Here is a 23641-nt window from a genome sequence, read left to right as displayed (position 1 = left end):
AGAAACATGAAAAATAATACGCTCTTTTTTTCTTAAAAACTGTAAATTTTACCATCTTGTGGGGAGAAATACAGAAGCAAGTAGTAACTTATACATACCTTTATTATGGTGGAAGCTTGTAGAGAAAATAATGATACACAAATGTTAGAGTAAAGAAAGGCTCCAGAAAGAAAGTAGTATTTGAGTTGAGTCTTAAAGGATGGGCTAGATTTCTCAGTTGAGGAAGAACAATTCAGGCAGAGAAGGAACAGCGTTTGTTAAGCCATCCAAAAGTTATGATACCTTTGAGGAACCAAGAGTTTGGATTGAACTTGGTTTATGATGAGCAGGAAAGAGTAAGGAGGACACGTGGCAGAAGAGACTGAAATGGCAGGTTGGGGCTGTTGGGTTAATGGATTGGATAAAAAAGAATTACTTAGTGTCTTATTTTTTGTCTTCATTATTCTCATGATCTTTAAAAACTTAGATAAAGGAATTGAAGTTCAAGGAAAGAGAAAAAAGTTGAGCACTTTAAATTAGTTTATACCCCCAGATCTAGGCAGATTATAACACTAGAATTTTGAATTTCTTGTATTTCTGCTTTTGATTTGATGATTTTTGTATGGGTGGCCACTTTTTTAGAAATCACTGTTCTGAGGAAGTTTAAAAAACAGTGACTAAATATATCAATTCTAGGCAGGTAGTTACCTTTGGAAGAGGAAAACATGAGGCTCAAGGCTTAGGCAGTAATTTAACATTTTATTTTGAACAAAAGATCAGAAGCAGATAGGCAAACTAGTATCTATTAGTTTAATTGTGATGATAGGTACAACTGACAAGCCACACACACAGTAAGAACAAAACAATTTCAGTTGAGATGTAGAAAATAAAGTTCTTTCAAAAGGTTCTATTATGTTATCACTGTATTAAATCACTGCATTAAAAGGTAAATTACATGCATCATTGTAAAAAGATTGTATCTAAACTTTTTATTTTTCCAAGTAATTATATTTAGTAACTTACTGTACAGTATTTTAATGGAGCTTAACCTTTTCTCTAGTCGTTACTTAAATTCCTTCCAAAAATAGTATTTCATGGATTGTACACATTTAATTAGATATTTATTTATATGTAAACTGGCAGTGATGATCATTAGAAAGTTTTTTCCTCTTTTTCCCCGTCTTGAAGTCTTAATATGTCGTTATTCAGGCATGCTTCAAAATGTAAAATTCTTCCTTACTTTTTAAACTTGTTAAAATCATGATACCTTTCTATATTAAATGATTATTTTGATAGTTGAATGTTAGTGTTATTAAATCAGCTATTCATTGGTTGGTGATTAAAATCAACACACAGTGATCTTTTATTTAAAAAATAATAAAATAGTTTTCAGTTCAGCATATTCTGAATGATATCAATCAATGAATCTGTTGTTCATCCAAGGAAGTAAAAACAACTTGACTATGTTTGCCTTAGTTCCTTGTAGAATTACACAGAAGGTACATACTACTCAATAGAAAAAGTAAACTTTTTATTTTAAATTAAGGTATAATAGTAATTAAAACAAAACATCAAAAATTTTAATGACTTGTAGAAGAGCCCTCATTTTAATGTTTGTGACTAGTTTCTCCTAAGAGTGTCTCGTTACGCTTATAAAATCATGTACTGTGATATTGAAAGTGAGTACTACGTTATCTTTAGTAAAATTAAAGGTGGTTTTCATGTGCTTTGAATATAAAGTTAGATGTAGTTAGAAATCTACACTTCTGGGGGAATTCTAAGGAACAAAAATTGTGAAACTGGAAATTTTATATATAATTTACTTCTGCATTTAAAGCGGATAAGTTTCTTGAGAGGAGTAGAATATAAATAGATTATAATGATCATATATTGTGATTAGTATACAATTTCATTTTCAAGTTCTTCAAGTGATGACAAAAATGCAAAATTATTATTTGGTTAGCGGCATTAAAAGCTTCCTTCTCCACAAATAAGTATTAAGGTACATATAAGAGTCTGCCTTTATGAAGCCAGAAAGTACTGAAATGTAGCGTTTTGACATGTTTGTTTGCTTATGAAGTCTATGAAAGACTTGTGTAGTTGGGTAACTCTAGCACTTGAGTGGTGGATGTATCTCCATTTCTGGAGAATGGGACAGGATTGTAGTCATCATATTTTGGGATTTTTTTTTTTTTTTTTTTTTTTTTTTTTTTTTTTTTTGTGGTATGTGGGCCTCTCACTGTTGTGGCCTTTCCCGTTGCGGAGCACAGGCTCCGGACGCGCAGGCTCAGCGGCCATAGCTCACGGGCCCAGCCGCTCCGCGGCACGTGGGATCCTCCCAGACCGGGGCACGAACCCGCGTCCCCTGCATCGGCAGGCGGACTCTCAACCTCTGCGCCACCAGGGAAGCCCTGGGATTATTTTTTCAAACTGGATACTGAAGTATAAGAAAAATAGTACTTTGTTGAAGGACATAGGACCAACAGATCATCATAGAGAGTCTAGAAGCATACTTTTTTTATTATATGAAAATTTGATGTAAGCTTATTATGGCAGTTAGGTCATTGGAAAAAAGGTAAGATTATTCAGTAATTTGTTTTGAGACAGATATTCATATATGAGGAGAAAATGAAATTGTCTCTACTTCACAACATGTACCAATGTAAAGACAAAAAATACTAGATGAAATTATAGGTATTATGCTTATAGTCTTTAAGTAGGGAGTGGCTTTTTTTCCTTTTTCTTGAAGCAAGATACCAGGGGTAGAAACTGTAAAGGAAACACTAACAGATTTTGCCTTATCAAAACTTTATAAAGAAAAATAGATATAAAGATAACTGATAAACTGGAAAAAATTACAACATATGTAATAGAATTATATTCCTAATGTATGAAGAGATCCTTCCAGTCAATAAGAAAAACACAAACAATAAAAAAAATGGACAAAGTAACTGAATATGTAGTGTAATGGAGAAAACATAAAAATTACCAATGAGCAGTTAACAGTTGAACAAAAGCATTAATATTTCAAGAAATATGGGTTAAAAAAAAGAAATAGGGTTAAAAAAAAAGAAATATGGGTTAAAAAAAAAAAGAAATATGGGTTAAAAAAAGAACCAACCCTCCCTGCCCCCCTGCAACCTGAAGGAGAAAGGTAAAAAGTAATAATATCCAAGATTGGTGAGGGACTGGAGGGCAGTTAGCGTATTTTAAAACTAATAATGTTCATGAGTATAACCTAATACTTTTATTTAAAGAAATGTATCTTGGGCCTCCCTGGTGGCGCAGTGGTTGAGAGTCCGCCTGCCGATGCAGGGGATACGGGTTCGTGCCCCGGTCTAGGAGGATCCCATATGCCGCGGAGCGGCTGGGCCCGTGAGCCATGGCCGCTGAGCCTGCGCGTCCAGAGCCTGTGCTCCGCAACGGGAGAGACCACAGCAGTGAGAGGCCCGCGTACCGCAAAAAATAAATAAATAAATAAATAAAGAAATGTATCTTGCAAAAATAGCACTGAAAATACATGGGAATGTTCATCATTGCAAAAATATATTGATGTTGGGGCAAAAAGTTAGAACAACCCACATAAAAACCAATAAGACATTTCTATCAGCTATCCACAGTGTGTTCAGTGAAAAAGCAAGTTGCAGAATACCTTTTTATGTCAACAAGTATGGATAACACATTTTTTTAAATGAATACATATATTCCGTTGAATGAATGTACCATAATTTTAAAAACTGTTTCTGTAATAGTGGTTCTCAGTTTCCTCCCAGTTTTTCGCTTATAAGTGAAAATGTTATATTAACGTTTTTTGTACATACAGCTTGGTATACTTGGTTTTCCTTTCTTTGAAGTGAATTCCAGGAATTACTGAGTCAAAAGTTGCATCCAATTTGCATTTTGATATATATTGCCAAAATGCAGTTTTACACCAGAAGGTGGTATAAAAGTCAAAATTTTTTAATGGAGCCATAAAATTGAATATATTACGCAGGATAACCTAGGGTACTACACGATCTTTTTGAAGTTATTACAAGTAAAATATTACTAAATCAGATAGATTTTCAAAAAGAAATGTTAAATATTCTCTTTATTTACTTTTTAATTTATTTATCTTGGAATAAACTCATGGAAAAGCTGCAAAATAGAACAGAGATTCCTGTATGCCCTTCACCCAGCATTCCCTAATGTTAACATCTTATATAACCATGGTACATTGACAAAACTAAGAAATTAAAGTTGGTATATTATTGTTAACTATATACTTTACTTAGGTATCAGTTTTTCCACTAATCTCCTGTTTTTGGTTCCAGAATCCAATCTAGAATATCACACTGTATTTAGTTGCCATTTCTCCTTAGTCTTCTTCAATCTGTGAGAGTTCTCAGGCTTTCCTTGTTTTTTTATGACCTTGACAGTTTTGAAGATTATTGATAAGGTATTTTGTAGAACTTTCCTCAGTTTGGTTTTGTCTAATGTTTTCTCATAATTACCCTGGAGTTATGGGTTTTGGGGATGAGTACCACAGAGATGACATGTGCTTCTCATCACATTTTATCTGGGATATGTGGTACCATAATGATTTATCAGTGATAATATTAATGTTTATCACTTTTTTTTTTTTTTTTGCGGTACACAGGCCTCTCACTGTTGTGGCCTCTCCCATTGCGGAGCACAGGCTCCAGGACGCGCAGGCTCAGCGGCCATGGCTCATGGGCCCAGCCGCTCTGCGGCATGTGGGATCTTCCCGGACCGGGGCACGAACCCATGTCCCCTGCATCGGCAGGCGGACTCTCAACCACTGCGCCACCAGGGAAGCCCTAGCACTTGTTTTAAGATAGTGTCTGCCAGGCTTCTCTCCTGAAAAGTTACCGGTTTTCCTTTCCATACCTGATTCTTTGGAATCTGGTCACTATTCCAGTCCACACTCAAGGGGAGGGGCATCAATAAGCTCCATCTCCAGACTCAGAAGGCTACATATTGTCTTACAGAGCAAATGTTTTTGATTTTGATAAGGTCTAATTTATCATTTATTTCTCATATGGATTGTGCTTTTGGTGTTGCATGTAAAAATCATTGCCAAACCCAAAATTGATTTTTTAAAACTGCTTTATTGAGATATAATTTATGTACTGAAGAATCACCCATTTTAAGTGTACAGTTCATTGTTTTTTGTCTGTATTTATAGAGTTGTGCAGCCATTACCTCAGTTACTTTTTGAACATTTCATCATCTTGTAAAGAAACTCTGTACCCATTAGCAGTCACTCCCCAATCCTCCCCAAGCTCCCCAGCCCTAGACAATGACTAATCTATTTTATGTCTGTATAGATTTGCCAATATGGACATTTCTTATAGATGGACTCATACAATGTGTGATCCTTTATGACTGGCTTTTTAGACTTAGTATGCTCTCTTCAGGGTTCATCTGTGTTGTAGCATGCATTTCATTCTTTTAAATTGCCAAATAAATAATATTCCATTGTATAGATAATGCCACATTTTGTTTATCCATCCATCAGTTGATGAACATTTGGATTGTTTCTACTTTTTCACTATTATGAATAATACTACTATGAACATTAGTGCACAGATTCTTGTGTGGACATATGTTTTCATTTCTCTTGGGTAGATATCTGAAAGTGGAATTTTCGTGTCATATAATTCTGTATAACATTTTGAGAAACCCAAGATTGATTTTTAAGTATATACTTTTATTATTTTGGAGTAAATATATATGTGGCTTTTCTGTTGTCCCTGAACAGATAAGAGCAGCAAGTGATTGCGGCCATTTGTAAATAATATCATTAAATATCAATATTTTTAATGTTTCAGTAAGTATTATTGAGCACATACGTACATCAAAGACATATCCATGAATGAAGTATGGTCTCTACCCTTAAGGAAATGGGAACATACAATCTAACAGAAGAAATACAGACAATTCCAGCCCACGTTGACAGATGAAATAATAGAGAAATAGTGGTTTCCCAGAGGAGAAAGGCAGCTTATCAGACTGAGGGGATCAGGAGGAGATGGATAAAGGATTAGATCTTGTTTAGTAGTAACCTGCTCAAATAAAGTGGGGCTAGTCATTTTAGGTTGGTGATCAACATCTGCAAAAGAATGGAGATGTAAAGCAGTATGGCTGTGTGGGAAATTGCAAGTAACTAGGCATTGCCAGAACATTGTTGGGGAGAGTATCTAGAAATAAAAGATTGGAGAATCAGAGAGTAACAAGATCTAAAAGCCATTTTATGATGTGTTGAGGAGTTTGGGTTTGGTTTTGTTTTTTGCCAATCTGTTTCTCACACTGGATTACTCTGTATGTGTGTTTACACGTGTGTGCACACTGGCAAAACATAGCACATCTTCCTGGAGCTTGAATTCTGTTTGAACATATGAACATAGAATAACTTACTTTTATTTTTATTATTAACTGTTGCATTGAAACAAAATCAGTTTTATGGAATTGAATCCCACATTATAAATTTTCTAGGTAAGTTTTAGATAATTTTAGAGCTTATTAGGGCTGCTGTGACTACTCTGAAAATTTGCAAGGTGTATTGGATTTCTTTAGGCAAAGAGTAGCAGTATATTGGACAAATATTGCATTGTTCATAGCTTTTATTGCTATACTTTATCTATTCTGACTTTTTAAAAACATTTTTAAAATAATTGGGTTGTCTTACAATCTGTAGTGGTACGTAAAATGATGGTGCATTTTATAATTTAGGATCTTAAACTAGGCAAAATATATCTTTTTCTCATTAGAAAGAAACCGAGTCATTATAGAAAACTTGAAGTAAATGGAAAATGTAAGGAATAAAATAATCTCTAATCCCACCATACTTAGAGATGACTGCAGTTACTATTTTGGTATATTTCTTTCTGGCTTTTTTCTGTCTATATATACCAGTATATATTTGTGTTTTTAGAAAATTAAGTTCATATACCACATGGAGTTTTATCTGTTTCTATGCTCAACATCATATGTTGAACATCATTCTATGTAATTGTTATTAAACAACACAATTTAAATGTTTTCTAATACGTCATTGTATGTATATGTATTCCTAGAAGTAAAATTTATTGGGTATAAAGTGTGATTTAAAAAAAAAAAGATCCTTAAGAAAAATCATCCATTTGCTTTCTAGAAAGTTAAAGAGTCTGTATGTGATTGAAATATTTTTTAATTTTTTGTAACCCTGAAACCTTTCTGCACTGCCTCTTTTGCTAACTTGTGATTATTTAGAGATGATTAGCTAGTTTATGGCCTATCAAGACTTATGGTGTTTATTTGTGACTCAGTTTGCCCATTTCATTCCTTGCTAACTGTGCTGTATAGTAATATCTCACTTCTCTGAATTTTAGCTGTCTGCCACCATCACCTGGCTCAACACAGTTGACAATCAGAAATTGTTAAAAGGATCTGATGATCACACAGTCCTGCTTATTGGTCTTACAAGTAATAAGAGCATACCAAATTTATAATTTTGCAAGTATTATATTAAATTCTGTAAATAACAGGTTAATTTTTATTATGGGAAAAAGTGGAACACTGTAAGAAGGATTGGAAGTTCGGAGAATTTTGCAGTTTTAGGTACGATGACTGGGAGAGGGCTCACTAAAAGGTGACATTGCAGAAAAGAGTTGAAGTAGTTGAGAGGGTTAACCATGCAGATGTTTAAGGAAAGAAAATGGCATACAGAGGAACAGCCAGTGCAAAGGCCATAAGAGAGGATATTTGAACAGCAACAAGGAAGCCACTGCAGCTGGGGAGGATTAAACAAGGGAGAGAATAGTAGGATGACATCAGAGAAGGAAAGAAAGAGAGAGGGTAGGTCATGTAGAATCTTGTAGGCCATTGTAAGATCTTTGACTTTTGCTCTGGGTAAGATAGCAAGTCAAAGTTTTGAGAAGAGGAGTGACATGATCTGAATTGTGTTTTAAGAATATCGCCCCATGTTAAGAATAGACTACTGAGAGGCAGGGATAGACACCAGGAAATCAGTTAAGAAGCGATTGCTGTAACCCAAAGAAGAGATGATGTTGGCTTGGTCCAGCATGGTAGCAGTGTAGAAGGTGAGAAGTTATCAGGTCCAGATATATTTCAGAGGTAGAGCCAGCCAGATAGGATGTGGAGTGTAAGAAAAAAATAGGAGTCAAGAATGCCTCTGGGTTTTTGCCCCAAGCAAAACTGACCCATCAGCTGAAGTGTTGAAATCATAGGTAGAGGTTTGGGGTGAGAACACCTCTTCAGTTTCAGACATATTAAATTTTTTATTTTTATTTTTGGCTGCATTGGGTCTTCATTGCTGTACGTGGGCTTTTGGTAGTTGCGGTGAGCGGTGCTACTCTTTGTTGTGGTGCACGGGCTTCTCATTGTGTTGGCTTCTTTTGTTGTGGAGCACAGACTCTAGGCACGCAGGCTTCAGTAGTTGTGGTATATGGGCTCAGTAGTTGTGGCTCGTGGGCTCTAGAGTACAGGCTCAGTAGTTGTGGCACACGGGCTTAGTTGCTCCGTGGCATGTGGGATCTTCCCGGACCAGGGCTCAAACCTGTGTCCCCTGCGTTGGCAGGCAGATTCTTAACCACTGCACCACCAGGGAAGCCCCTAGACACATTAAATTTGGGATGTCTGTTAACGAAGTAGATATATTATGTAAGCAATTGAATATATAATCTGAAGTTTAAAAGAGAGGTCTGAACTAGAGATAAAAATTTGCAAGTTGTTGACATGTCAAGTGCTTTTTAAAGCCCACCAGTAAATGAGTGTATATAGAGAAGAAAACACCATGAAAGACTGAGCCTTGAGATGCTTCAGTGTTAAGAAATCTGAGAGAAGAGGAGGAACCAGCAAAGGCAACTGAGAAGTAATCATTAATGTAGAAAAAAATACCCTTGGGACTTCCCTGGTGGTCCAGTGGTTAAGGCTACACTTCCAATGCAGGGGGCGTGGGTTTGATCCCTGGTCAGGGAACTAAGATCCCACACGCCGCACAGTGCAGCCAAAAAGAAAAAAAAAGAAAAGAAAAGAAAATGAAAAAATACCCTTAGTATTGTTGTAGGAATGTAGTATCCTGGAAGTCAGGTAAAGAAAGTATAGCAGGAGTGATCAAACTGTCAAAAGCTACTGATATATCAAGGTGAAGACTGAGAATTCATTGTTAAACTTAGCAACATGGTAGTCACCTGTGACTTTGACAAGCACTTTCGTTTTTGTTGTTTCTTGTTTGTTTGTTTGTTTGTTTGTTTGTTTTGCGTTATGTGGGCCTCTCACTGTTGTGGCCTCTCCCGTTGCGGAGCACAGGCTCTGGACGCACAGGCCCAGCGGCCATGGCTCACGGGCCCAGCCGCTCCGCGGCATGTGGGATCTTCCCAGACCGGGGCACGAACCCGTGTCCCCTGCATCGGCAGGCGGACTCTCAACCACTGCACCACCAGGGAAGCCCTGTTTGTTTGTTTTTTAAAATTTTGACCACACTGGGTGGCTTGTGGTATCTCAGTTCCCTGACCAGGGGTTGAACCTGGGCCACAGCAGTGTAAGCACTGAATCCTAGCCACTAGACCACCAGGGAACTCCCTGACAAGCAGTTTTGATAGAAAGGTAATGGCCAAAGCTCACCCAAAATGGATTTAAGAGCAGGTATGAAGAAAGATTTAGAAATAGAGTACAGACAACTTTTGAGGAATTTTGCTGTAGTGGGGTTGAGTAATGGGGCAGCAGCTAGTGAGAGAAATGGCATCAAGATGGGAATGAAAATGGCATGATACAATCCAGTTAGGAAGGGAAAAGCTTAATGATACAGGAGAAAGGGTGGGGGGAATTGCTGGAGCAATGTCCTTGAGCTCGTGAAAAAGGATGACATCACCAGTGGAGGGATTGGTGTGAGATAGCAGTATTCTCCTATAGTAAAAAGTTAAGAGACCAAATATATGACGGTATGTGCTGGTAGTTGAAAATGAATACATAAATATAATTATAAATATATCTATTTAGTGGTAAGTCTATGGCAATTTTCTTCCGATTGTTTCAGGGTAGTAACCAACAAGGTCATTAGCTATGAACGAGGATCAGTGAGAGGTTTGAGAAGAGAAAAGAAAATGTGAAATACGGTCTCTAGTAAAGTGGGAGAGTGAATATACTAAAGAAATATATGATTGCCAAGCAGAATTAAGGGCAAGCTTTATGTTTGCAATTATGGATTTAAAGTGGGATCAGTCAGTATGATTTTATGTATTTATCCAGACATATTCAACTACATGGGTGCTGACATAGAGTTAGTTGTAGAGGTGGATTTAACTAGAATTATGGTTTTGCCAAACTAAGTATAATGAAGCAGAAAAGAGCTAAGGCATTAAAGGTTATGCAAGCGAGTGATTATAATAATTGATCATGTAATTTAAGCTCGGTAGGTAAGAAAGAGGACCTGTCAGTACAATGAGGTACAGTAAAAATGGATAGGATCAGTGGATTGGAGGTCTTGGTGGGGCTGGGGATTGTTGGGGTGTGGTTTTTGGAGGGAGTGAGCAGGAAAGCTGAGGGAGTGCTTAGAGAGTACAGGATTTGAAATTGAAATTAAGGGAGGACTATGATTACTGATAATGACAAGATCTAGTATGTGGCCATGGAAATGAGTGGCTGAGATAAGGTAGAGGACAAGATCATTGAAAGAGAGAAGTTAAAGGTATTGAGAGGCCAGGCTATTAGAAGTATCATCTATGGGTATATTAAAGTCCTTAAGAATTAAAATAGGAAAATACTGGAGAGAAGGTTGGTAATCCAGGAACTAAAATTGTCTAGCAGTGAGATGTGATGACCTGAGGGTCAGTAGATTACAGTGACAATGAGAGGTAGTGGGAGATAGAACCTAATAAACATGAAAAGCAAAGCTGGCAAATACAGGGTGGGAGTGTAGAGATAGCAGTGGAGTTCACCTATCCCACTTTCAGGGCCATTGGTATAAAGCATGTGGAGGGTAAAGGGCACCACTGTAGAACTGCAGGGGAAGCAGTGTCCTCAGGGAAGCTGGATTTCCATTGGTGTAGGGGTTGGCAAACTACAGCCCACAGGCCAGATCTGGCCTACCATTTGTTTTTGGATGGCTTGTGAGCTATGAATGGTTTTTATATTTTAAAATAATTTATAGAAAGTCAAAAGAAGAATAATATTTCATGACGTGAAAATTATATGAAGTTCAGATTTCAGTGTCCATAAATAAAGTTTTATTGGGACATAGCTATGCTCATTCTTTTATGTATTGTCTGTGACCACTTTTATGCTACAACACAAGTTGAAGAGTTGAGTACCTGTGACAAAAATCATACATGGCATTGTTATTGCTTCACACTGCTGCTCAGCACGCTAGAAATCACAGTGACACAGTTACAACACAAAAGCATTCCATGTGTATCACCATACCACAGAATTTTATTATTTTTTTTCCATTGCCAGTGCATGCCCATCATGTCAGAACAAAAAAGGAAAAGAAAAGTGAAACTGAATGTTGTTATTTTGAGGCACAGTGAAGTGTGGATTATTTCATCAAGTTAGAGGGCAGGGCATTGTGTTATTATGCAGTTATACTGTAGTCGTGCTGAAAGAGTACAATGTGCATTGACATTACCAGAATAAGCACTCGCCATAACATTCCCAACTCACAGGAAAGCAACAGTTAGAAAAACCCAGAAAATTTAAAATAGAATATCTCACCACAGCAGAATTTTCTTTACAAAGATGAAAAAAGAAAATGAGGTTATGACCTTACATAAATTTACAAGTGGCTTATTTGTTAGTCAAGCAGGGAAAGCTATTCACTGATGGTGTTTGCAGCAACAAAGCAAATGTGTACAGAGAGAAAAACTTCCTTAAGACTATTAGCTTTTTGGGCTTTTGCACAACAAAAGAAACTGCAAACAAGACGAAAAGACAACCCTCAGAATGGGAGAAAGTATTTGCAAATGAATCAATGGACAAAGGATTAACCTCCAAAATATACAAGCAGCTCATGCAACTCAATATCAAAAAAACAAACAACCCAATCCAAAAATGGGCAGAAGACCTAAATAGACATTTCTCCAAAGACACAGATGGCCAAGAAGCACATGAAAAGCCGCCCAACATCACTAATTATTAGAGAAATGCAAATCAAAGCTATAATGAGGTATCACCTCACACCAGTTAGAATGGGCATCATCAGAATATCTACAAACAACAAATGCTGGAGAGGGTGTGGAGAAAAGGGAACCCTCTTGCACTGTTGGTGGGAATGTAAATTGACAACAGCCACTATGGAGAACAGTATGGAGGTTCCTTAAAGAACTAAAAATAGAACTACCATATGACCCAGCAATCCCACTACTGGGCATATACCCAGAGAAAACCATAATTCAAAAAGACACATGCACCCCAATGTTCATTACAGCACTATTTACAATAGCCAGGTCATGGAAGCAACCTAAATGCCCATCGACAGCCAAATGGATAAGGAAGATGTGGTACATATATACAATGGAATATTAGCCATAAAAAGGGACGAAATTGGGTCATTTGTAGAGACGTGGATGGATCTAGAAACTGTCATACAGAGTGAAGTAAGTCAGAAAGAGAAAAACAAATATCGTATATTAATGCATATATGTGGAATCTAGAAATATGGTACAGACGAACTGGTTTGCAAGGCAGAGATAGAGACACAGATGTAGAGAACAAACATGGACACCAAGGGGGGAAAGTGGTGGGGGGCGGTGTGTGTGTGTGTGTGTGATGAATTGGGAGATTGGGATTGACATATATACACTAACATGTAAAATAGATAACTAATAAGAACCTGCTGTATAAAAAATAAATAAAATAAAAAATTTAAAAAACTATTAGCTTTTTGGCAAAAACAGTAGCTGCTCAAAGAATTGAGACCATTGGGAGCAACAGCAATAGTCAATTAAAAAACAAGACAATTTTGAGTGATTTTCCTTGACTTTTGTTTGAGGGATCAATGCTGAGTTTGAAGTGAGTGAAGAATTAGTCTCTATGTATAGTCTGCATGGAACAAGTACAGGCAAGAATGTTTTTTAAAAAGTTGAGGAAACACTAAGTACAACTTGAAGTGGAGTCTGCTAACATGTGTTACAAGTGATGGTAGTTAAAATTATGTATGGTGCAGAAAATGTTAGTTGAACAAAATAACAAAGTTTATGAAAATACAAGGTGTTTAAAGCCTGTAGTTATTCATTGTATTATACATCAGCAAGTACTTTGTGGAAAATATTTGAATCTATCGTGTTATTGAACCACAGGATCAGTGGTAAACATCATTCACTCTCATGGACTGAACTAACCGTTATCAATTCTGTACACTTTTGACAGAAATTGAAGCTGAATATCCCAGTTTATGTTCGCATATAACAAGTCAATGGCTTAGCAGTGGTGACATTTGTGATTTTTTTGTGTGGAATATGTTGTGTCCCCCGACCTCAAATCCATCTATTGAATCCCTAATCCCCCAATATAACTGTATTTGGAGATAGGGCCAAGCAAGAAAGAGGCAGTTAAGGTTAAATGAGGTCATAAAGGTGGGACTGTGATAAAATGGGATTAGTGATGGGATTAGTGTCCTTACCTGTGCAACACATAAGAGGTCCTGTGAGCACACAGAGAGATGCTGGCTGCCAACTAGCCAGGAAGAGAGATCTCACCAGAAGCAGAACACGCTGGCCCCAGTCTTAGACTTTGAGCCTCTAGAACCATGAGAAAATGAATGTCTGTTTAAGCCACCCAGTCTATTGTATTTTGCATGGCAGGATGAGCTGATTAAGACAAGGACCATGATGAAGATTTTTCTTAATGAGAAGAACCACTCTCAACTATCATTGAATTATCATTGAACACTGACTTTGGAAATTAGTTTTTGATTTAACCTAAAATTACAAGGCAAGACAGCACTTTTAATGCAAAACTTAAATGTAATAAAGTCATTTTGACAACTAATGTTCAAATCACAAGTAACATCGAGCTGCTCTGTAACTTCCTGTGCTGTCAGAAATTAAAATAAGAAGCAAGATCTCCATTTCCACACATGTGCAGCAGATATATTTTCTGAGCCCAAAACTACAGACTTTATAGCCTATTTATGGCTCTAAATCTGGTATAACCAGAGCCAGGGATCCTTTCTCAACCCCATAGGCTATTATATAACACACTATCCTGGTTCAGAACTTTCTTATTTCGTGTCTGGAGTATTACAGTACTCTTAAAGTTCTACCCCCGCTCCAGTCTTGCTCTTATTGAATTTATCATTTACATATTCCCTGGAGTAGTGCAGCTGAAATGTAAATTTGGCTATGTTGTTTATACGCCTTATTTCTTGTCATGGCTTCCAACACGTAGTAGTGGTTTTCAGGTTGTTGTTCTCAGTTCCTGACAGATCCCACAGGACTCTATCGGGCTGCATTATGGAGGTGTACAAAGCAGACCAGGCTCCAGCCCTTCTCTGACGACACCCACCACCACTACCCTCTTGAAGCAGAGCGCTTTTCTTTTATCTATTTTCATATTGTACTGCTTTTAAACTTGAATGTGAAAAATATTTTTGTTGATTAAATAATAATTTTACAACTACTGGCCTACAGGTAAAGTTCAAGTTCCTTAACTAGTTTGGGGCTCTCCAGCCTCTCCTTCACATCCTTCCCACAGACTTGATACTCCAGCAACAAACAGTTCTGCTGTGCCTTTGCTTATATTTGCCCATCTGCCTGTTATATTCTCTCTTTTCTTCTTCCCAGCTAGCTAACTGCTTTCTTTTTAGACTTGTTTCAGGTTTCTTCACCTCCAGAAAGCCTTTTCTAACCACCTCCCTCCTAGGCAGCCTTGGGTTAGGTGTCATCCTTTATATTCCACAAACTCTGTGCTTGTGCTTATTTCCCTTTTTGCATTTTTTGGTATTATTTTTGTTTGTTTCAGTTTCATTTGAAATCCATAAGAGCAGACACTGTGTTTTAAAGTTATGTTTTATGTATCTACAGTGATTACTGTAGAGCCTCTATAGTTAACACAGATGTTTCTGCAGTAAATTGATTATTGTTTATATCTTGCTGTTACATTTGCAATAGATATGTGATCTAAAATTAAATGTACCTATGTTATCCCTGTGTGAAAGTTTGCTCTCTGTTGCATGTGTTTATGGGTCATAATGTATACAAACATGAGTTTAAATGTGCATTTCAAAAGAAAGACAAGATATTATATGTAGCTTTTATCAGGAACTAGAACTTAAATTTAATAGCTGCCCTGTATTTTGTATAACTCTGCTGTGAAGCTTTTCCATGTAATCTCATGCCAGTGTTGACCCATGTGGATTAAAATAGCCCTATTTTAATCTATGACCAAATTAGGAATTAGAATATCTATCCAGTGGGGATTTTAAATTATTGTAGTTTGTAGTGTGACAGGTTTATATAAATAATTGTAGTGATTCCCACTGTGTGTTTTAAGTTAAAATCTGCATTCAAATAGAGAAATATAATAAGTACGTGATTCTTTAGCATGTTTACCTTTGATATCTTAAATTAGTTATATCTTTTTAAAAGGATCGTCAAAACTGACTTGATAAAAAGAAAACTTGTTTCATTAATCTAAAATATCTCCCTGTGGCCCCTTGATTCAAATTTGATATATACTTAAAATACCAGGAACGAATTAACTAATTATTCTCAGTGTACGTGTAGTATAATATTTGGTTTTTTAAAACATTCTAGTAAGTCAGATTTAAGAAAAATATTTTTACAGAGTGAAGTCATTCCAGAATTTATTAAAAACAATTCTTAGCACATTGAACATTTCTCTGTTTTACAACTTCATATTTTACTTATATTAAATAATTTTTAATGCACATCTTTGTTTTTTATTGTTTCTCAAGAACTTGAATGTAAAATAAGCAGTTTTAGTTATAATGCTTCAGTGATTTAAAATTATAAACTTTTCTTTTCATACAGATAAAGACACAATAAATAAAATTAGAGATTTACGAATGAAAGCTGAAGATTATGAAGTAGTGAAGGTGATTGGTAGAGGCGCATTTGGAGAAGTTCAATTGGTAGGTTATTTTAATGAGATTAAAAAAACAATGTTTTTAAAATTAAAAAATCCACTTGTGTGTTTAACATATGTTGTTTGGGAAAGTATTGTTTTTATAAAATTTTTGCTTTAAATTGCTCTAGACATTCTTGCCTAAGGATATGAAAGCCTAGAGTCTAATTCAGCAGTAGTGTGAAATATTTTCCCCAAGAATTCATGGGTAGAGAAGAGTTTTCAAGCATCAAAAGAGAAATCTTTACTCCTCATATTACACTATCTAAAATGCTGTGCAGTAGTAAGTTTTATAAACAGGAAGTAGCATAACTAGCAGGGTGGAGGAGGGGGAAGTGTGCCATAATATAGGGAATAAAGATTTTTTTCTAACATTACTTACATCTGGTAGTTAAAGCCTTGACATTATCTAATTGGGATAATTCAGAAGAGAAGTTAAAATAGCAAGACTAATAATGTTAAATTATTTAGTAAATTGTTCTGGGAAACACTGAGCTTTAAATGTTAATGAAATGTTCATTATTTTCCATTTTAAAGGTAAGGCATAAATCCACCAGGAAGGTATATGCTATGAAGCTTCTCAGCAAATTTGAAATGATTAAGAGATCCGATTCTGCTTTTTTCTGGGAAGAAAGGGACATCATGGCTTTTGCTAACAGTCCTTGGGTTGTTCAGGTATGCTTTTGTTATTGTTTCATTGTTGCTGTAGTAGTTTGTAACTTAACATGTCTGAGAAGCTTTGTTTTTTAGAACAGTAATAGAGAATTTATTGGCAATTACAAAAGTGTCTAATATATCATTATTTTTAATATCATAAAATTTAATTTTATTGAATCATCTCTAGGAGGAAAATAACTATTTGTCTCTGGAGTGGAGAGAATGGGAGAAATAGAGGGAAAGAATGGGAGTAGAGTGGAAAGAATGGGAGAAATGGAGGGAAAAAAGTTAAGCTAGGACTCCAAATAATATTGTATTGGCTTCAGGTTTTTTAGTGGAAAGAAAAATACATTAGAAAGTTAGTAATTGTAGGTACTAATCTTGACCTGAAGCTGTGGCCAGGTTATTTACATCTCTGGGCCTCAGTCTTCTTGCTCAAAAATGTGAAAGGTGGCTTAGATTGGTTATTTTCAACTGAGGAGATACCTCAGATGGAGTCATGGGAGCAAGCAGTTGTTTGGGTAGGTTATAATTCTGGGTTTTCTATTTCTGCTTCAACTAGAGCAGCTGCATGTTTTATATGTCTTATATATTGGGGTTCTTATTAAGATTTCATATGGGGGAAATAAGGTCTTGTGGTTTTTTTTAAAAAATAGTAAAACTACTGAGCTAGATCATTTCTAAATTCCTAGCATGAATTTTGTAGTTTTTTAAATTTACACTATGTAATGAAGACTGTCTTAAATAAGCATAGTAGTAATTGGGATAAAAAGGATATGGAAGATGTTTAAGATTCACATAATAAGACTTTTTATACTTGAAATGTCTGCCCTGTTTTTATCAGCTGTTTAGAGCAGGGTGTCTCAGGCTCAGTGTTACTGACATTTTGGGCCAAGTGATTCTTTGTTGTTGGGGGCTATCCTGTGGGTTTTTAACAGCATCCCTGACTTCTACCCAGGTGATGCCAGTAGCAGCCCTCCCCACCCCACACACAAGGTGTAACAACCAAAACAGTGTTCGGACATTGTTGAACATCTCCCTGGGTGGTATGTTGGGGAGAGTGGGCGGGTGGGGGCCATGGGACACTGGCAGTTATCATCTCTGGTTGAGAACCACTGATAACGGGGAGTGTTCAGTGTTGTGTAAGAAGTTAAAAAATATGACATAAATGTTTAAGGTTAAATTTACAGCTTATGAACTTGAAGCTTTATTTTTCTTGATACATTTTAAATAGGGTAAACTGCCACCAAATCAACAGTGTTTCTTTAATTATGGTGTCCGAGTGATATACTGTACATGTTAATCTGGGATAGCCATGAGATACCACTTAGTTTCTTATCCTTCCCCCAAATATTTATATTTAATTAAAGTTACTAAATCTGTAACTAAAATCATTAAATGCTGTTGAAAAAAATGAAATATGAAAAGAATTTTAAGACTTAAGTGCCTAGGTAAATTAGTTATACTTTTTCTCTAAGGGCTTATTTCATTTATTTTAATTCTATTTTAATCTTCTCATGTTTACTTAAAATGTTCTTTTGTAGGGAATTCCCTGGCAGTCCAGTGGTTAGGACTTTGTGCTTTCACTGCCATGGGTTCAGTCCCTGGTCGGGGAACTAAGATCCCACAAGCCACGTATTGCGGCAAAAAAAAAAAGAAATTTTCTTTTGTAAATTTGCTCTTCTTTTAACTTCAACACTGGTCACATAATATATTTATTCCTGATATTGTTGCCAATTTCATATCAATGGACCTTACTCTTCCTGTTTCTCTGTTAGCTGTTACTGCGACTCCTCCTACTGACTGCAACTGTTTACTGAGCATCTATTGTACTAAGGGCTGTTTCTCTATTCGCTAATCTTTTTAACAACTCTGATAGGCAGTTAATCCCTATTAGCTACACCCTCAATTTATAGATTAAATTTGTGCTTTTATTCCTTGAACATTCATTAAGTACTTGCCAACTGCCAGGCATCCAGACACAAACTGGGCAGCAAGTATAAAAGTCAAACATGATATATAGTCCCATATATTCTTTTTTTTCCATATATTCTTCTAGAAAGGATTATAGCCACAGATAATTTGGGAGGTTAAGTAAATTGCCTAGTCACACAGCTAATAAGGGACAACTAAGACTGTAGCCTAATTTTATTAGATTACTTGAAAATTGTGGTGTTGATATAAATTTAACACTAAACCCCACTATGCACAATTTAAATTAGAACTACGATATGTCTTTGCTTAGAAGAGTTGTATATTCTTTATTGAAACTATTATAATTTTTAAAAATTCTCAGTATAAGAAATTCAATTAGTATAGAAAAGGGTAGAGAAAAGAAGTCTCCGACTCCTCAGAAGTAACCACAGTTAATAACTCCTTTGCATACGCAAAGTTCTTTGTGCTATTTCTTTGTATTTGTTTCTTTTTTTTAAAGAGTACTTACAACTACTGCAAGTTGATTATTTCAGTTAAATCTTATATTAGTATTTTTGACAATTCTTAAATGAAAGTTTTGCTTAATCTTAATGAATTTGTTTCTTTGTTTTTCTTGTATTTGTGTAGCTATTTTATGCATTCCAAGATGATCGTTATCTCTACATGGTAATGGAATACATGCCTGGTGGAGATCTTGTAAACTTAATGAGCAACTATGATGTGCCTGAAAAATGGGCCCGATTTTATACTGCAGAAGTAGTTCTTGCATTGGATGCAATCCATTCCATGGGTTTTATTCATAGGTAAGGATAAAAATGCTTTAAAATTTCTCATTTGTTAAAGAGAGAAGCTAAAAATCAGTACTTAAACTTCATTTGATTAGCATTTCCCATTCTAAATCCACCTATTCTCCCATATGACATGAGTGGTGTTTCAGAATTTAAAACTTTGAAATTTGTGGTTTTAACATTTCAGTTTAGTGTTGATATAAATGTATTCTTTAATATTTCTTATTCTGATTATAAGGCTTTTATATGGTGTCCTGAAAAGTAAAAATTATAAGCTGTTTTTTTAAGGTATATCCTGGGGTATTAAATGCTTTTAATTTTTATATACAAATTAATTTGCTTTTAATTAGTGAACAGATCAAATTTATTTGGTAGAAGAATAATTTCATTTGCTCTGCAAACACCACTTGAATTCTATGTGCAATTGCTGTGCTCAGTGCCAGGGATTGAAAAATGAAAGTGATTTAGACCCTCTTCTGGGGTTATTTATGTATTTATCTATCTTGTGTGTTTCAGTTACTTTTTATGTTTGAATGTTACATTTTTTATGGTTACTCTCTCTCAAATGACTTGATTTTCCTCTTGGAAGAATCAAACTCTACTTAAAAGAGTGTCTTCTTCTGAGGCATAATATATGAGAGAGTCTCCCTGATGAAGTCAGCTTGTAGATGTGGATAGAGAGCACATATAGATCAAAGGTGACCTTATCTAAATTGAGGATATATGACCTAAAATCACTGCCTCATATAATTTTTATCAGTTTCTGATCTGTTTCAGAGATACTGTACTTTTTTTTTCCCCCCTCAGAGATGTGAAGCCTGATAACATGCTGCTGGATAAATCTGGACATTTGAAGTTAGCAGATTTTGGTACTTGTATGAAGATGAATAAGGTTAAATAATTAGATTTTAATTTAGTTTTGCTAATTCAAGATAGATGCTTTTTACAAAATGTTTTTTTTAACATCTTTATTGAAGTATAATTGCTTTACAATGGTGTGTTAGTTTCTGCTTTATAACAGAGTGAATCAGCTATACATATACATATATCCCCATAACTCCTCCCTCTTGCATCTCCCTCCCATCCTCCCTATCCCACCCCTCTAGGTGGTCACAAAGCACCAAGCTGATCTTCCTGTGCTATGCAGCTGCTTCCCACTAGCTATCTATTTTACATTTGATAGTGTATATATGTCCATGCCACTCTCACTTCGTCCCAGCTTACCCTTCCCTCTCCCAATGTTTTAAGAATTTACTAACCATATCTGGACTTGTACAGAATTGATGTGCCCAGTCTTATTTGTTGAACTAGATGCCATAGTTTCAGTGTTGTGTTAGTAACTTGTAAGTGCTTTATTTTTTCCCCTCTCTATTTGGGGGAAGCGTGGATTGCCAGATTTACTAAATCTTTTAAAACAAATCTGTAATGTCCACTATTGGTAGCTAGAAATGGGATTAGCTTAAATGTCACTAAATACTAATGCCACTGTTAAAATGAGACTTTCATAAAAACTGGATTTCAGTAATATGTATATTTTTTAATGTTTTACTTAGCCTTCTATTAAACATGAAAAGATCTTACTACTTATTTGGGGAGTCAATCGTAAAAGGTACTCATGCTCACTATTTATATAATAAATAACTTATATACATAGCTGAAGTAGCAAGTATGCTGCTTTATTTTCAGTTGAAACAGTTTATATTCTTTGAAACTTATCATAGAAGAATAATCAGAAAGTTGTATTTATTATTTCCAAAGGAAATTTATGGGTTAGGAGGAGAACACTATGTGAGAACTTTTGTGTAATCATGTATAATTCTGTTGCACTCATACCAGCTAAAGTAAGTAACTGGTATATATAGTTTTTGTTTTTATTTTGGAGAGAGGGTTAAAATGCATATTAGGTAGTTATCAGTGGGCTTAACACTATTATGCCCTTTTCCCATGCACATGCTTCCCCATTTTATATTTGTACAGTCAATTCTTCCATGTTTTTTTCCCTCAATTTCAAGCATAGTTAAAATGAATGACTATTTTAGTAAAAAACAATTAAATCAGCATTTATATATTGATGTTATCAAGTGATTCATTCTTTCGGTTCCTCAACATATTTGCATTGACTTATATACTTGTTCTCTGCAATTAAGATGAGATCATCATATTGGTACAACTGGGGGAATAATAAATGGTGGCAATGTGTCTTTCTAGTGAGTGTTATTACAAAATAAAAATCACTGCTATAACCATATACACATACACACATACATTATGAATATATTGTGTATATAATATGTATATATGATTAAGCTGTTTGTTACTTTTTATCAAGTCTGCATTAGGTTTTGATGTGATCTTTCATAACACAAAGACTTAAGAGTTCTACATGTTATGTTAAGAAAAACTCATGTTAAATAATTGAGACTTTACATTTATATCCTAATTGAAAATTTGATCTCTTTTTAGGAAGGTATGGTACGATGTGATACAGCAGTTGGGACACCTGATTACATTTCCCCTGAAGTATTAAAATCTCAAGGTGGTGATGGTTATTATGGACGAGAATGTGACTGGTGGTCAGTTGGGGTATTTTTATATGAAATGCTTGTAGGTGAGTAAAGGAGGATTTTATGTACCTCTAACATAGTTGTTCATCTCCAAACTTAGACTTGGCTTCTTCTAATAAAATATTACATTAAGCAGTGTTGCTTTTGTTTGTAGGAAACAAACTGATCCAAACCTACTTTGTCAGTTTTGACAAGCTATTTAGAGACTTAGAGAAACTTGATGTGTTACTTCTTTTTATGTATTTGGTGTATATTTTTAGTTTATGCATAGTTAATTATCTTTAAACAGTAACATTGACTCTTTTCTTTTGAAACTGATTTCTTTCAATGTATCTTAATTTGCTTTTGTTTTCCCTGTCAATTTATCAGGTGATACACCATTTTATGCAGATTCTCTGGTTGGAACTTACAGTAAGATTATGAACCATAAAAATTCACTTACCTTCCCTGATGATAATGACATATCAAAAGAAGCAAAAAATCTTATTTGTGCCTTCCTTACTGACAGGTAAATAATTTTAACATGGAACACTTATTCCAAGGAAATTTTCATTTTGCTGCTCAGTTTTTAAGGTCTATATCTGAACTCCTATATTTGAACTACTGGAATAAAAACTACCATTCCCAAAATCATTCATGACAGTGAAACCTGATATAATTTTTCTGATTTTTCTGGATGGCTTTTCTGGATCTCAACTCACTTACCTAAGAAATTGGGATAGTAATAGATTCTTTGCTGATGACTAGACAAGATGATTATTTTTTTCATTGTTAACATTTTTAACTTAGTTAAATATAAAGATGGTAGTATATTTTATTGAGTCTGATTTTTTTTTTTCCTTTTGGCCATGCTCTGTGGCTTGTGGGATCTTAGTTCCCCGACCAGGGATTGAACCCAGGCCCTGGCAGTGAAAGCACCGAGTCCTAACCACTGGACTGCCAGGGAATTCCCTGAGTTTTTTTTTTTAACATGTTAAAATCTCTAAAATTAGAGTGCATCTTAGAATCAATGGCATGTAGTAATTTAACTGGGACATTTTTTTCCTGGTGATAGAAAAATGATGATGCATCTTCCAGTTGATGCCATTTAAGATAACACTGTATTGTATAATTGAAATTTGTGAAGAGACAACATTTAAATGTTCTTGCCCCCGACCAAAAAAAGAAAAGTAACATGTGAAGTGATTGATGTGTTAATTAGCTTGTTGGGGGACTCCTTTCACAGTGTATATGTATGATTATCAAATTGTAACATTGTAAACTAAATATCTTAAAATTTTATTTGCCAGTTACTACCTCAGTAAAGCTGGGAAAAAGATTTAATTATATATGCTTTTTGAAATTAAGTAGATAGTGCAAAGCTATAAAAAAAAGTATGTAGTATTTTCTACCTCCTTCCTTCATTGACATGTTCTTCCAGTTTCAACAAGCATTTTTTATAAATGTAAATGCACATAAGTGTTTTAGAAACAAAAATGGCATATTATGTATACCCTTGTGGTTTACTTTTAAAATTTAAACAGGAACCAGATGGCTTACTAAGATTACATTTAGGATTTAAGGTTGTATATTGTTAATTTAAATAGTAGAGAGGCTTTAAATTTAAATATGTTTCAATTTCAGATTCACTTT

At 35.2% G+C, this 23641-nt stretch overlaps 1 protein-coding gene across 1 annotated transcript in view; it reads left to right on the top strand.

Annotated features, from left to right (window-relative positions):
* ROCK1 (Rho associated coiled-coil containing protein kinase 1) overlaps window positions 1-23641 on the top strand; it is a gene marked incomplete at both ends in the record, with an annotated part of 149455 nt that overhangs the window by 44522 nt on the left and 81292 nt on the right. The window contains 6 exons of the mRNA XM_079718169.1: window positions 15972-16072; window positions 16603-16740; window positions 19285-19460; window positions 20253-20337; window positions 21909-22053; window positions 22379-22517. Coding sequence (XP_079574295.1) covers window positions 15972-16072; window positions 16603-16740; window positions 19285-19460; window positions 20253-20337; window positions 21909-22053; window positions 22379-22517 — 784 coding nt within the window. The remainder of the gene's footprint in view (window positions 1-15971; window positions 16073-16602; window positions 16741-19284; window positions 19461-20252; window positions 20338-21908; window positions 22054-22378; window positions 22518-23641) is intronic.

The sequence above is a fragment of the Hyperoodon ampullatus genome (assembly GCF_949752795.1).
Source record: "Hyperoodon ampullatus genome assembly, chromosome: 13".
Classification (NCBI taxonomy): Eukaryota; Metazoa; Chordata; class Mammalia; order Artiodactyla; family Ziphiidae; genus Hyperoodon; species Hyperoodon ampullatus.
Note: the sequence above shows the minus strand (reverse complement) of the source record. Positions and strands in the feature narration are given on the sequence as shown.